This window comes from Chiloscyllium plagiosum, unplaced genomic scaffold, assembly GCF_037043375.1.
Source record: "Chiloscyllium plagiosum isolate Xiang-an unplaced genomic scaffold, Cpla_swu_hap1 HiC_scaffold_20, whole genome shotgun sequence".
Classification (NCBI taxonomy): Eukaryota; Metazoa; Chordata; class Chondrichthyes; order Orectolobiformes; family Hemiscylliidae; genus Chiloscyllium; species Chiloscyllium plagiosum.
The window spans coordinates 3,570,183-3,585,951 of NW_028270158.1; the positions used below are offsets into that span (position 1 = coordinate 3,570,183).

The 15,769-nt window shown below is 41.9% G+C and overlaps 1 protein-coding gene across 1 annotated transcript in view; it reads right to left on the bottom strand.

Annotated features, from left to right (window-relative positions):
- Nucleotides 1-15,769, bottom strand: part of xylt1 (xylosyltransferase I) — a 250,210-nt gene that overhangs the window by 49,222 nt on the left and 185,219 nt on the right. The window contains exon 5 of the mRNA XM_087997591.1: nucleotides 7,957-8,037. Coding sequence (XP_087853717.1) covers nucleotides 7,957-8,037 — 81 coding nt within the window. The remainder of the gene's footprint in view (nucleotides 1-7,956; nucleotides 8,038-15,769) is intronic.

Consider the following 15,769-nt stretch of genomic DNA (forward strand, 5'->3'; position numbering starts at 1 on the left):
TGTGTTGCTCCATGTTGCTCTGCGTTGCTTTGTGTTATTCCGTGTTGCTCCACGTTACTCCATGTTACTCCGTGTTGCTCCATGTTACTCTGTGTTACTCCATGTTGCTCCGCGTTGCTCCATATTACTTCGGGTTGCTTTGTGTTGCTCCATGTTATTCTGTGTTGCTCCATGTTGATCCGTGTTACTCCGTGTTGCTCCGTGTCACTCCGTGTCGCTCTGTGTTGCTCCGTGTCGCTCTGTGTTGCTCCGTGTTGCTCCGTGTCGCTCTGTGTTGCTCCGTGTCACTCTGTGTTGCTCCGTGTTGCTCCGTGTCGCTCTGTGTCGCTCTGTGTCGCTCTGTGTTGCTCCGTGTCGCTCTGTGTTGCTCCGTGTCACTCTGTGTTGCTCCGTGTTGCTCCGTGTCGCTCTGTGTCGCTCCGTGTTGCTCCGTGTTGCTCCGTGTCGCTCTGTGTCGCTCTGTGTTGCTCCGTGTTGCTCCGTGTCGCTCCGTGTCGCTCTGTGTTGCTCCGTGTTGCTCCGTGTCGCTCCGTGTCGCTCTGTGTTGCTCCGTGTTGCTCCGTGTCGCTCTGTGTCGCTCTGTGTTGCTCTGTGTTGCTCTGTGTTGCTCCGTGTCACTCTGTGTTGCTCCGTGTCACTCTGTGTTGCTCCGTGTCGCTCCGTGTCGCTCTGTGTCGCTCTGTGTCGCTCTGTGTTGCTCCGTGTCGCTCTGTGTTGCTCCGTGTCACTCTGTGTTGCTCCGTGTCACTCTGTGTTGCTCCGTGTCGCTCTGTGTTGCTCTGTGTTGCTCCGTGTCACTCTGTGTTGCTCCGTGTCACTCTGTGTTGCTCCGTGTCGCTCCGTGTCGCTCTGTGTCGCTCTGTGTTGCTCCGTGTCGCTCTGTGTCGCTCTGTGTTGCTCCGTGTCACTCTGTGTTGCTCCGTGTCGCTCTGTGTTGCTCCGTGTCGCTCTGTGTTGCTCCGTGTCGCTCTGTGTTGCTCCGTGTCGCTCCGTGTTGCTCCGTGTCGCTCCGTGTTGCTCCGTGTCGCTCTGTGTCGCTCTGTGTTGCTCCGTGTCGCTCTGTGTTGCTCCGTGTCGCTCTGTGTTGCTCCGTGTCGCTCTGTGTTGCTCCGTGTCGCTCTGTGTTGCTCCGTGTCGCTCTGTGTTGCTCCGTGTCGCTCTGTGTTGCTCCGTGTCGCTCTGTGTTGCTCCGTGTCGCTCTGTGTTGCTCCGTGTCGCTCTGTGTCGCTCTGTGTTGCTCCGTGTCGCTCTGTGGCAGCATTGCAACCTGCCACCTCACAGGAGCTCCAATCACTCGACTGCTAAAATCCCATTCCCCTTCTTTTTCCTTTGCTTGTCAATGCCGCTCTTGATATTATCTCTGACCCAATCCTGAGAAGACCACCACCATGATTTCTCACTCTCTAGCCTCCTTACAAATGCTCACCATGGCACACAGTCCAGTGATGGTGAGCGATAGTTGACCTAATAATCCTAGTGGCAGACCCCACAGCCTCATATCCCTTTCTGTTGGAATACTGGTCATTTTGGAGTATATCTGTCTTTGGTGGAATTGGGAGCTCTTTACTCAGTGTCCACAGAAACCAGGAAAGCTTCTACCCATGAACTGCAACCGATTCAATTCCATCAGTCCTGGGTTTTCTTGCACCAGCATGCATGTCTGATAGTTCTATTTACAACCAGATTTGGCATTTTAAAGGTTGTTCCTATTTGTAAATTTTAACTAGCTGTGGCTTCAAGCAGCATTTTTATTCATTTAAACCAGACTAACTGGGACTGTCCCAGACTAACTGGGACTGTCCCAGACTAACTGGGACTGTCGGTAACTGCCCATATCTGCAGGTATTACAAAAAGCAACAAAGCATGTAACTTTGGGAAATTGTCTTGCAATAAATTTAATCAATCAACCATGGTTCAGTACAAATTCTACTCTAGAGACTTGAACATGTAATTAAGTTTGATACTTCAGTGCATTGGTGAGAGAGTGCCATCTTTAAGATGAAAGTTAAACAGAGGCTCTGCTTGCCCTCTCAGGTGCATGTAAAAGGCCCTGTGGTATATTTTTAAGAGCAGCAAGGCATTTTCCTAGTGCTCTGGCCTACAGTTCTGATGAAATTAATATCTAAACAGATGACAGCCTCATCTTTTTCGCTATTTGTGGAGCTTGCTGTGTGCAAATTGACTTTGCTTTTCTTACATTACGGCATTGGCTGCATTTTAAAAAGACTTCAATGCTCGTAAAGCCCAATGAATAGTGAAGTGTGGAGAAAGGAACATCACCAAGCACTGAACTCCAGGCATGTAAAAAATACAATCACATGAGCTGACATCAGAACCTCCACAAGCTACTGTATTGAAAGAGATATGAGAGAGAAGAAATCCATTTTGAAATGGGGTAGGTGTTGTCATGGTGGTCATGTCAATGGACCAAAAAAATACAGAAGGCCAGGTTAACTCTCTGAGGACACAGGTTCAAATTCCACCATGGCAGCTGGTAAACTCAATTAATAAAACCTGGAATTGTGAGCTGATCTCAAGTACCACAAAGTGATTATCAAAAATAAAAGCTGACTCACTCTCTCCTTTTCTACAAGGACAGAAACCCACTGTCTTTATGTGAACTAGCCTAGACGTGACTCCAGAATAAGAGGGTGGACTCTGAAATGGCCTAGCAAGCCACTCGATTCAAGGGTAATTGGGGATGAGTATCAAATACTGGCATTGACATTGAATCACTCTCAGGAATGAATAAAAAAATATCTATGACAATTCCATAAAATGGGTAGAGTGTCTGAATGCGTTACAATTACACTGCCTAAATAACTCACACAAATGTTTTGTTAGCTTCGATTCACCTAGTATCTTGCTTCAAGTCCAGCCATAAGGTGAGATGGGAAGAACGTACACCAGCAATCGTGAAAGATTATGCATCAATTGATGAAGGGAGTAGATTACACAAATCCCAATTCTAGTTTGCTATCAGGAGCTAGCAGGCTGTTGACATTTCATCTACAAGTTGTGAAAGTAGTCATCCTGTCTATTGATTGACAGAACATTTATGCCTCAACATCAAAATGGTGTAGGATATGGTGGCTGGGAGTCAAAAGCCAAACTTCTGGCAAAGTGGGATCTACTTGTCACTGATTCTGTCTGCCAAAGCTAGATTTGATGTACAGAGGGTAGTTATAACCTATGTACTGGGCAATAATGTCTCTCTGAAGCAGTTATCTGGATTGGACCTGGAAGATCCAATGGGTATAGATTTGGTGGTCCTTAACCATGGGCTCTTATGATATTGTTCTCTGGCTTCCAGCCTGGTTCCTGAACCTCATAAAGAGTTTAGATAGAATTTCTGTCAAATTTCAAGTTACTGATAAGGTGCTCCTTGTCTAGGCTTCCTGCTTTTCATTCTAAAGCACTGACAGATTTTAAGCAATATCCATTTTGCAGGACACACCAAAGGAATCATAGAACCTTAGGACACTGAAGGAGCTGTTCAACTTGTTGTGCCTGTGACTGATCTTTTCCTCATAACCTTGTAAATTAGTCTCTCAAAAGTACATGTCTAATTGCCTTTGGAAAGTTCCGATAAAATCTGCTTCCATCACACAGGCATCTTTGGGCACTCATGATCCTAACGACTGGGTGCAAAAATGTGACTCATTTTCTTTTTTTTGTCAATTATTTTCGGGTTATGACCTTTGGTTATATACTAATCCTTAAGGCAGCATCGTCATCACTTTGGGATCTCTTACAGTTTCCTTCAATGCACTGAAATTAACCTTAAATTTATTTCCTCAATGTTACATTGATTTTATTGATTCACTCATGGGACAGAGGCATCACTGACTGGACCAGCAATTACTTGTCATCCCATGCTCCCCTTGACAAGGTGGGGGTGAGCTGCTTCCGAGAACCGCTGCAGTCTATGTGTTGTATACAGATCTGCAAAGCCCTGAGGGAGGGAATTCCATGATTTTGACCCAGTGACAGTAAAGGAATGGTGATATATTTCCAAGTCAGGATGGTGAACGGTTTGGAGGGCAACTTGGACATGGTGGTGTTCCCATGCATCTGCTGCCCTTGTCCTTCTAGATAGAAGTGGTTATGGGTTTGGAAGGTACTGTCTGAGGATCTTTGGTGCAGCTTGTAGATAATACACACTGCTGCTACTGAGTGTCAGTGGTGGATGGAGTGGATGGTTTGTGGATGTCGTGCCAGTCAAGTGAGCTGCTTTGGCCTGAATGGTGTCAAGCTTCCTGGAGCTGTAGCCATTCAGGCAAGTGGGGAGGATTCCACCACACTCCTGACCTGTGCTCTGTAGATGGTGAGGAGTCAGGAGGTGAGTTACTCACTGCAGTATTCCTAGCCTCTGACCTGCTCCTGTAGTCGCTGTATTGATATGGGGCTGAGTCCAGTTCAGCTTCTGGCCAATGGTAACCCCCAGGATTTTGATAATGGGGGATTCAGTGATAGAAATGCCATTGAATGTCAAGGGCCGATTGATACTTTCTTCTTGGAGACCGTCATCACCTGACACTTGTCTGGCACAAATGTTACTTGCCACTTTTCAGCTGAAGCCTGGATATTGTCCTTTTCTTGATGCATTTGGAAATGAAGGGCAGGTCGTTCTGCCTGAGCGCGTGTTTCGTTAACACAAATTTGCTGTAATCCGACTGACGAACTGGGGACACTGTTTCTAAAGCGTGAAATTTTAAAACATGTATTGGCTGTAACGTGATTACATCAACAACACTTTGAACGCTGTTTCTGAAGTTTGATTGTTCTATAATGCAGGTTTGCACAAGAATGCAACTGTCACGTTATAGAAGGTCTACCTGTACTTCCTGAGGAATCTGACACAATTCAGGTGCATGGTAACTTAGAAAGTAGAAAAGATTCACCTTGGAGATCTCTCAATTGATAAGAAACAAATCTAGGAGTGAAGGCAAATGCTAATAATTCAGTCAAATAGGACTGCCTGAATATTATTATCGCTCGTAAATTTGCTCACGTAAACAAAAACCCTCTCATAGCTTATAAAATGTTTCTAAATGACAACAGCAAGATATGGATAGAAGAATGCCTTGTTAACTTTGTTTGGTAATATACAGTGTAAACCTGCTTCCTAATTTGAAATTATTGCTGCAGGCTTGCTTTTTCACCTCTACGCCACTATGATTCCCACCATAACCTCAATGCATTTCCCTTGGGCAAGTGTCATTGATTCAAAAAGGTGTCCACCTGAGTAAAGGGAGTTTCTAACGTGCTGCCAAGGGATTGTTACTGCAGTAGCCAGAGACAGGAGCAGCATTAAAAAAGACAGGAAGTTTTAGGAAGTGTGTCGCACTCATGTGCCTCAGCTGGAGCCAGGCCTCCTGAAAGCAAACATTAGAAGCAAAATGGAGGCAGATGAGGTACTAGATCACCCTGGGTCAAACATCTGGGCCTTATTCTCTAACAGCATTGTAGGTGTACCTACACCGAAAGCTTTGCACAGGATGGCTGACAACCATGTTTTCAAGGGTAATTATAAATGAGCTACAAACCCTGGTCGAGTCAGCGACTCCCACATTTCATGAAAGAATAAAGAAACTTCTGGGCCCTACTGGCACTTTCTGTAGATGGAGTTGACAGCAGAAAATCTGCTGAGGTTAGGTGCACATCAGAATTTACAAACAGCAGACTGAGAAGAAATGGGACAGAAAGGGTCCCAGCCTGGAAAGGGGAGCCACACACCAAGCAATGTGTAGTGTTGGGAGGTTCCCCAACCTTAACTTTCCATCATTTCAGTTATATAAGAAGGCCAATATTATTCTGAATTATCAGAAGGGCCACTGGTTACATATACTGGAAAGCCAATGGTAGGCTGTGGGTTTTTGCTGTGGGTCACATATGTAGGCCAAATCAGGAATGTAAGAAACAGGAGAAGCGGGCCATTCGGCCCCTCAAGTCAGCCCCTCTTTTCACAAGGTAATGGCTGATCTGCCCTAGGCAAAGAAATCTTGTAACAATAATCAGCATAGTTTCACGGTCACCAACACAGAGACCAATTTTCAACCTCAAAATTTATTGAATGAATTTTAAACTCCAACGTGTGCTGTTGGGCAATATTATCCTGTATCCCCAGCTTGGGAATCTGGAATATTAACCAGAGACATCACCACCATCTCTGTTAAATAAAAGGCATTTTAGAGAATCTTGAAGAGGTTTGCTACAGAATTCACTGAAAGTCAGTCCATTTAAAATGAAAGTGAAGTGAAAGTTACTCCAGTCCCAGAGGACCACAGGCTGTTCTCTCATTAGAGACACACACCTGGTGGTGCAGTCAATCCAAGGGTCAGTACGTCACAGGTGAGGGGCAACTTACAGAAGGAGGCACCTTCAAGGTGATCCTGTTGTAAGACAATCGATGATTTGGGTGGAATGGTTGTGTGCACTTTTGTTGGGCTGCATTGCTATGTTCAGCTTCTTTTAGCAACAGTGTCATCCTGAGTTCATGCATCAAAGTAAGCTCATCGCACAGGTCACCATGCATCTAATTTATCTTTTACCAAGTGAGCTGAATACAGTACCCATATATGTACAAATGCTGGCATTTCATGCAGTAATTTGTGTAGGATGCAAGTAAGTTATATAATTAAGACACTTGTAGATAACAATATGGAAAACAGGCAAGAGCAGGAATTTGTGCACTATGTGAAATCAGAGCAGCAGGAGCCTTCACTTGCCAGACATGCAAAGCAAAAACTTACAAATGCCTTAATATTTACCCAAGGATAGATAAATATATATTTGCCTCCTTTTAAATTTACCCTCATTTAAGTGCTCTGGCTGTGGACAAGGCAAATTTCAAGGTGACTTCCATTCAAATCTTAAAGGATATAATCCTTTCACCTCTTTTAACCTTTTTTTCCCCATCAACAACATGCCCAATTTACATAGTGAAATGACTAATTTAAAAAAAGACAAAAAGAACCGATCCAATAATGAGATACCCATAGTATCTCCAAGGACTACTAATACTGATGCTAATGGAGAGAATTTGCACAAGAAACATTGCCAAAGGATCATTATCATCTCATAAAGGGCAGACAGCCAATAGCACAGCAGCAATGAAAACAGATAGCAAGACTTTCAATCAAAACTGAACCATTTTGGTCATGCAGTTCACCTTCTATTTACTTTGTTGATTGCTACTCTGTAGTAATTAGACATAATGTGATAAGCATCTTGAATTGAGTACCTGGAGTGCTAGGCATCGACTGAGGACAGCACAGAGAGCAAACTCTGAGAGGGCATAACGCTGGCAATTTTTACACGCTAGCTTCAAATCGTTTCCTGATAAAACACCATCATTCAATCAAACCCAATCAGACAAGAAAATGCATTTCTGTGTCTATATTTAATTTTTGATTTGGAATCTTTTGTTGGAATCAGCATGAGCAATTTAAAACCCAAGGTCACAATGGATAAAGTACAAGGCAAATAGTGTCGTGCAACTTGGAGATAGTGCAGACTGCAGATGCTGGAAAGTTAGAGTTGATAACATATAAAGCTGGAAAATGCACAGCAGGTCAGGCAGTATCAGGGTCTTTCTTTTATAAGCTGGCCTTCATAAGCTAAACAAAACAGGCACTGAAAATATCTCCTTCAAATTGTAGAATGAATTGTACTTTTAATTTTTTCCAGTTTAAAATTACTGAGCACTGTTACCCAAGGTTTGTGGATTTTAACAGGAATTACTGATCTGTAGGGATCAGCTCAGTGTTCAAGTTGCATCATTTGTGCTGTGTGAAATAGACCGCCTTGTCTTTGTTGTAACTGCCAACTCATTGGTGATTGCTGCTGACCCCAATTTGATTAAGTCACTGTTAGAGTTATGTAAAATCAATTCTAGGTCAAATATATTCAAATCTACATCAATAAGTGCTAACAGATGAACAACACAGTACCTCGCATTATCTCTGCCATGAGACTTCAGAAAATTCATATCTCTGTATCTCGACAAGAAAGCGACCAGTTGATCATTAGTCCTAAGGAGCAAATTCAAACAAACATTCTAATTAATTATACATCTCAGATAAAACAACCATGTACAGGTAAATGATTTTTAAGCATCATGTCACAATTTGTAAGCATCTTTGATCATCAGTGTCATCAGGTTGACTTTATGTACCGATACAGCCAATGTAAGCTGTACAGGTGCATTGCCTTGCAGCAGTCAGGAAATCAAACTAGCAACAATCTTTTTAAGATGCAGGCTTATACAGCTGCGAGGCTGGAAATGAACAGATACCATGCCTGCATTTGCTACCACCCCACCAAACCAATCAGAACGTCTGGCCCACACACTTGCAGTTAAATGTGGAAGTACAGAAGCTGCAATTGGTGATTCCTGGGTCATCCACATGGTGTGAAATTCCTACAAATGGCAATCACTGAACTGATCAGTATTTTCTCTATAATATAGTATTGCTGTTAAAGCTCTTTAAAAAAATTAGCTGTTAAAATGCAACCAGGCTTTCAGTCACATACAAAGAATTAACTATGATTGAACAACCTGTATGCTCCTGGGAAACTAATTTACATTTGTCTGATATAAAACATTCCTCTTACCATAAAAAATCCAGACTACATTTAATACATGATATTCTAAAATTGGTTTGATATTGCAGCTTCTATGGTGTATGTTGAAATATTTTGGTCAACTTTATGAGGAGCAAAATAAAGTGCAGTTTACTTTCTCTTTTGTGATCTGTGTAAATACTGCAGGGTGCCTACTTACTTGATTTGATAACATTGCAGTTGCAGGATGCTTAGAGAGTCCCCTGAATTAAAACTAGATTGAAATGAATAATGAAAACATGAAAACCATCCAACAATGATGTTTGTGGAGATGTCAGGTGAGCCTCAACAATGAGATTGATTAGTTTGTCACGGACTGTAAAATCCTACTGATTGTTATCCGCCAAATAGGACTGTTTTTCTTTTATACAAAACAATAGACACAGAATTGTCTAAACTCTGATTCAGATTCTAGTTGCTACCTGTAACTAGGTAAGGATGGATTTCTTTTTATGCACAGTATAGAGAATCAGAATACTATCTAATTTCAACCCATTACTTGCTGATAACTTGCATGACCTGTGGAGATAACTACAATGTAATGAATCAAAATCTGATATCTGGGTTATCCAGGTAGAAAGCCAAATTTGAAAGTTTAAGTTTGAGAGTGGGAGTTCATATATTTTCCTGTCTTTAATGTTTGGCTGCAATATTCTGTTGACTTCACAAGGAAACGAGAGAAAATGAACTTTCTCTGTCTGGTACTTTTCTCAAGAATTTTGTTAGAAGCCATATTTAAATAAAAAACAACTTTCATTCTATTGTTTGAGACAACTTTTAGTTTTATGTTTTGCTGGGTTGAAGAGATAACACTAGTTATACTTACACACACACACACATACATAAAGTAGTATCTCAAGGGATGAAAGATAAATATCTTATCACAAGAAGAGCTACACTGGGGAAAATCAAGTACCTTGCACTAAATAAACACCATATTAATTAACAGTTTGTTATTTTATCTTTTTCATGTACATCTACGAGATAATTAAGTTCCTATCATTTCAGGAGGGGGTTGCTCCTTCATTAACAGTTCAAGCTACTAAAACATGAAGAGTAATTATATTTCTGTTCTTCAAAAAGATGCAAAAATACCATTAAAACCAAATTAAGCCTGCAGAAATTACTGATGGCATACATAGTGCTGAAAGATTAGAGAATAACAGATTAGTTCAGATCAGTGGGGAAAGTATTAAACATACAGGATGTTAATTAGGAACAGAGGTGAGGAAATTTGTAATTGTAGCCTTTTTCTAGTGACATCTGGGTTATTATCAAAACAACATACGATCATAAAATGTTATCCTCATATTAATACGTCTTTCCACATCATAGTAAAATAACTGAATGTTTAGGGGCTTTCAACCACAACTGAAATTCCACTTGCATGAGCAGTGTCATTTCATGGAGCCCTAAACTCTCCCAGCCTGTTCGCAATACACTGCCTGCATTGCTGTCATGTACAAATCCTCTGACATCTGGTAGCTCCTGAACATAGGAACGCAAGTTGGATCTTCAGTTCTCTGTGCTTGTTTTGCTCATCAATTAGATTACCAATCTATAATTAAAAATTTTTGCCTGCCGAAAGCCAATTCACAAACTCTCTTGCTTCTCGGATGCTGCCTGACCGGCTGTGCTTTTCCAGCACCACACTTTTTGACTCTGATCGCCAGCATCTGCAGTCCTCACTTTCTCCCATCAATAGTTAGATGTTTGCCATTAGGTTAGCTTTCAATTGAATTAAAATTTTACTTCTGGTATGGTGGGATTTGAAACCATCTCTCCAGAACATTACTAATTTAGTGACATTACTGCCATGCCATCATCTCCCATGTCTGGTCAATGCAAATTGTTCACTTCAGTTAATGACAGCTGATGCAATATTTACAAATTCATTGGCTCCCAGCTGCATTACACAAGTTGTCAATTCCATTACCATAATAGTATTCATAATCTTAAAGACCTCTATGACTTTTATTTGACTAATATTAACTAAGACTAATATATTTACAACAAAACCTAACTAACTAACAGTCAAGAATAACCCATTCAGATATCAAAACACATTCCTTTTGTATTTGAAGTGGGATAGGGTGGACGGCTTGACACCAAATGGCAGGATGCCAAAGGCAGTAACATGAGGGTGAGGCAGTCAGTACTGGGAGGATCGTGTGAAAACACCCCTGGAAATATGGCCCAACTTCAGCTGGAAATGTAGACATCGATGAGCTTCTCCAGTAAATGCCACCCACCATTCCACCCACATCAGTCTGCTTATTAAACACCCACCTTCTGTTGTGTATAGAATAATGGAACTTTGCAAGGGAATAATGAGATGATTATAGTTCCAAAATCACTCTAGGGCATCTATTATTTTTAAAATATATAGAATGATATATACACATATACTGAGAAAGTAATGGGCCTCTTGTATTCAATTTTCTCCAGGATGTGTAGGCTGACAGCCATTATAATCCAGGCTGCTGATGCATGCTGATGCTCCCACTGAAAGTGAATGGTGAGCCACAGTTGTTGCAAATTTATCAAGACATAATTTGTAGGCAAGGAATAAGAAATCATATCAGCACCAGATATTAAAAGAGATTCTGCTGTATAATTTCACATTCAATATTGCCCTGTTGCTTGTCAAACCTGCAATGTATATGGTAACTCAGGCTGTTAACTGTGAGCAAAGAAATTGAGAAACACAAACAGTGCTAAAATGCAACTTGTAAAAACACTCAGTAAAAATCTAAAGGGAGAAAAATGTAAAATATTCCATGAACAATCAAGATCTTAAGCACAAAGACATGGCACTTGTTTTGCACTGAATTCAACTGTCGTGTTAGTTTTCAAGTGAGTATCTGAGTCATAAACACAATTATAATTAAACATAAATAAATTTACGACTGCAGTCATTCAAGAAGGTGGCTCACCATCACCTTAAAGAACAGTTTGGTATGGACAATAAATGTTGGCTTTGCCAATGGTATCCAGATCCCATGAACATTTCTATACAGTTATTTAAACCGCCAGTTTTGCAGCTTCCCTTGGTAGGCAGGGTTAAAATTAGACTGTGTGAACAATGAGTGATTTTTTAAACATATTATAAATTAGATGCAGAGGAGCTGGTTAACTCAGGTGACTAGCACGCGGTTCAGAATAAGGTCATCAGCGTAAATTCGATTCCCATTCCAACTGAGGTACACATAGGATCCTGGTGATCTGTTCCACACTTGCAGACTGGTGCTCTTGAAGTTAGATAACAAATCATCTCTTTCACTTTCTAATAGAGATGCCCATGGGTATCACTAACATTTTGAGGTTTGTTTAAACTGGGAGATTGCTTTGTTCTTGCAAGAAAGAGAAATAGCTTTGACAAAATGCATCTTTTTCCACTAATACGCATTCTGTATTACCAAATGACTATTCATTAATGTAAAATTTAAATAGTTGAGGCCCCATTCATTAGGACACTCATTTGCAAAGTTTTCTGAAACAAACAGAAAGGCAGGTCAATCTCTTCACATCCTACTAGCCAGCCAGGCTGTATCAGCATTCAGGAATATTTAAACATACTCCGTCTATATGGAAGAATATCAACTTGTCACAGAGGTCCAAAACTGATTCTGAATTTTTATCATCAGGTCTGTTACCTTGGTGACAGCCCTGACGTAGGTCTTCTCTGTCACATGCCCCAAATCATTAGCTTTATATTAATAAAGAAGATCAGTGTAAAGTCAACTTAGGTAGGATCTAAATCATGTGGTTGGTCACTTCCTGACAGAGTGTAGAGGCTCTTGCCCAGAGCTCCTCCGTATCCTTGGCAATGGGTCAAGTACATTGCTGACGTGTGGCTCATTGTCTAAAGTACTGTCTTTCCAAAGACAAGGGAGCATGCATAGAACATAGAACAATACAGCGCAGTACAGGCCCTTCGGCCCTCGATGTTGCGCCGATCCAAGCCCACCTAACCTACACTAGCCCACTATCCTCCATATGCCTATCCAATGCCCGCTTAAATGCCCATAATGAGGGAGAGTCCACCACTGCTACTGGCAGGGCATTCCATGAACTCACGACTCGCTGAGTAAAGAACCTACCCCTAACATCTGTCCTATACCTACCCCCCCTTAATTTAAAGCTATGCCCCCTTGTAATAGCTGACTCCATACGTGGAAAAAGATTCTCACTGTCGACCCTATCTAAACCCCTAATCATCTTATACACCTCTATCAAGTCACCCCTAAACCTTCTTTTCTCCAATGAAAACAACCCCAAGTGCCTCAGCCTTTCCTCATACGACCTTTCTACCATACCAGGCAACATCCTGGTAAACCTCCTCTGCACCCGTTCCAGTGCCTCCACATCCTTCCTATAGTATGGCGACCAAAACTGCACACAATACTCCAGATGTGGCCGCACCAGAGTCTTATACAACTGCAACATGACCTCAGTACTCCGGAACTCAATTCCTCTACCAATAAAAGCCAGTATGCCATATGCCTTCTTCACCGCACTATTTACCTGGGTGGCAACTTTCAAAGATTTGTGTACATGGACACCAAGATCCCTCTGCTCATCCACACTGCCAAATATCCGACCGTTAGCCCAGTACCCCATCTTTTTATTACACTTACCAAAGTGAATCACCTCACACTTAGCTACATTGAACTCCATTTGCCACCTTTCTGCCCAGTTCTGCAGCTTATCTATATCCCGCTGTAACCTGCCACATCCTTCCTCACTGTCTACAACTCCTCCGACTTTCGTATCATCCGCAAACTTACTCACCCAACCTTCTAACCCCTCTTCCAGGTCATTTATAAAAATGACAAACAGCAATGGTCCCAAAACAGATCCTTGCGGAACACCGCTAGTGACGGCACTCCAAGATGAACATTTGCCATCAACTACTACCCTCTGTCTTCTTCCAGCCAGCCAACTCCTAATCCAAACCTCCAACTCACCCTCAATGCCATACCTCCGTATTTTTTGCAGTAGTGGAGAACAAAGGCACCGATGGTATCATTTTGAAGAGGGATTGCCTGGCCATCACCACATTGTTACTTGGGGAGTGTGCTGTACTCAAATTGGCAATCACCTTCCCTATATTAGATTGTAATTCCTTCATTGTCACATGTTTTGGGACATCCAGAGATTATGGAAGTTGCTACATAAAGGCCTCCTCTTCTCTTTCACGTGGGTTTGATTAGAAATGCCCAATGCTAGCCCCAGGATTGCACTGTAAATGCATGCACATGCTGCATTTGGCCAGCAAATTCTACTTGTGGCTGCTACCGACTCATGTAATTACCAGCACATTTTGGGACGGGTTTACATTGATTTTCTTTGTCTCTCTCTGTGTTGTTGATAGGAGGAGAGCAGAGCTCATATATTTGTCAATACAAAAATCTTTGAGAATGAGTTTTTTTGCAGTCTCATTCTTCATACTAATCTAACTGGCTTACTCACTTCAACTTTCAGCAAAAGTAAGACCTAGGATAGTAGAAATTACATTAGCAATCTTTCTCAGAGGAGTAATTAATGCGCTTGTACACCCTGCACATGTAATTTATATGCAGGCATCATGCTCTTTTTTAAAATGATCCACTCGTAAGGAGTTAATGGCAGAAATGAAATGATCAAACAGACTGCAGTAGGCACAATTAAAGGAACCAAAAACAAAAGTTTGCCAATTGTAATTTCTATCCGAGACTTCACAATTGTCGGAGAATTTAGCCCAATTAATCAGAGATCACAAACACACAGATCGGACTGAGAACTGACGAGGATTTATTTAACCAACAGCGATATCACGGAAGAGACTTGACCCAACTGAAACAGTCACTGATGGGCTGTTCAGAAAGAACCACAGCTTCTTCCCCGAACAGAGAATACTGGAGTTTCATACCCTTACAACAATGAAGTGTGAGGTATGAGACAATGGTGTGAGTTGTACAACAAAGAGAAATAAAGTTTGTTCACTGAAAAGATTCAAGCGTCCGATGTCCGACAATGAGTTAATTGACTCAGGAGATTCCGATCCTTGGCTGGGGCAAGTGTTTGTGGGCTTCATCCTGGTATCAATGTGTTCGTATTGTTGAGGGGGGCAAGCAAAGTACCTTTGGCGTCTCCTTGTCTGGGTACCCTTTGTGAAGGCTTGACTCATAATGGCAGCAGCTGTACCCTCGGGACATCAGAGGTGGCTGGAGCACGAGGCTCATTATCAGTTAATCTGAAGAAGTATATTCTCTTGGTCTGGGGCTGTCCTGAGGTATGTGAGATATCTGGGGTGGCTGGTTTAGCCAATTTGAGGCATTGTGGGTAGGCATAGTGGTTAAGTGCAGACATTTTGTGTTGTCCGTTTTGTGAACATGTCACGAGGAGCCCGGGACCCGTATTTTCTCCCATGACAATGATAGTGGCCATCTGTCCCAAATTTCATTGGTACCTGAGAGCGACTTATCTGGGCATTTTGAGTTGGACAGCAAGCTCAGAGATATTAATATTGTATCTCAAGATAATCTTCAGTCGATCTTAACACCCTCCCCAATGTTAATATGTTTTCAAACACAGTACTCCCCACAACTCCATTTCAGATTGAAACAAGTCCCCAGTCCATTCTCTAGTTTAACAAAACACCACCCCACCCTATGTTTCCCCAGTCAAGGTGTTCCTGGTCACAACTAATGCTGATCCTATATTTTCTCACTTTATTTTCGGTCTAAAATATTAAAAGCAGCCTTGTCCGACAACACGTTACTATAAATCACATAACTTCTGTAATCGTATGAAAACAAATCAATGAATGAAATTCCCCCATTGCCCACCAAGAGAGGTGGCTAGAAAGGGAAATAATTGTATGAGTTAACTCTGGTGAAATACTCACCCGCTTCTCACCAAATAAGTTCTGGAAGGTTCATGGGGATGTCCTCAATTTGCCAGCAATTGAAGCCTTAGAGTGCAAAATTAACAGCCACTTCAGTTCCTAATTACTTTCCATTCCAGCTGGAGGTGTCAAAAAACATGGCTTCCTTACTGATTGGGTAACCAGGGCAACTATGGAGTCCAGGCCTTTTATTTGCCCCAGTCGAGAGAAGAAGAGCAGAAAGCTGCATTTGGCCTTGCCTTTAAATC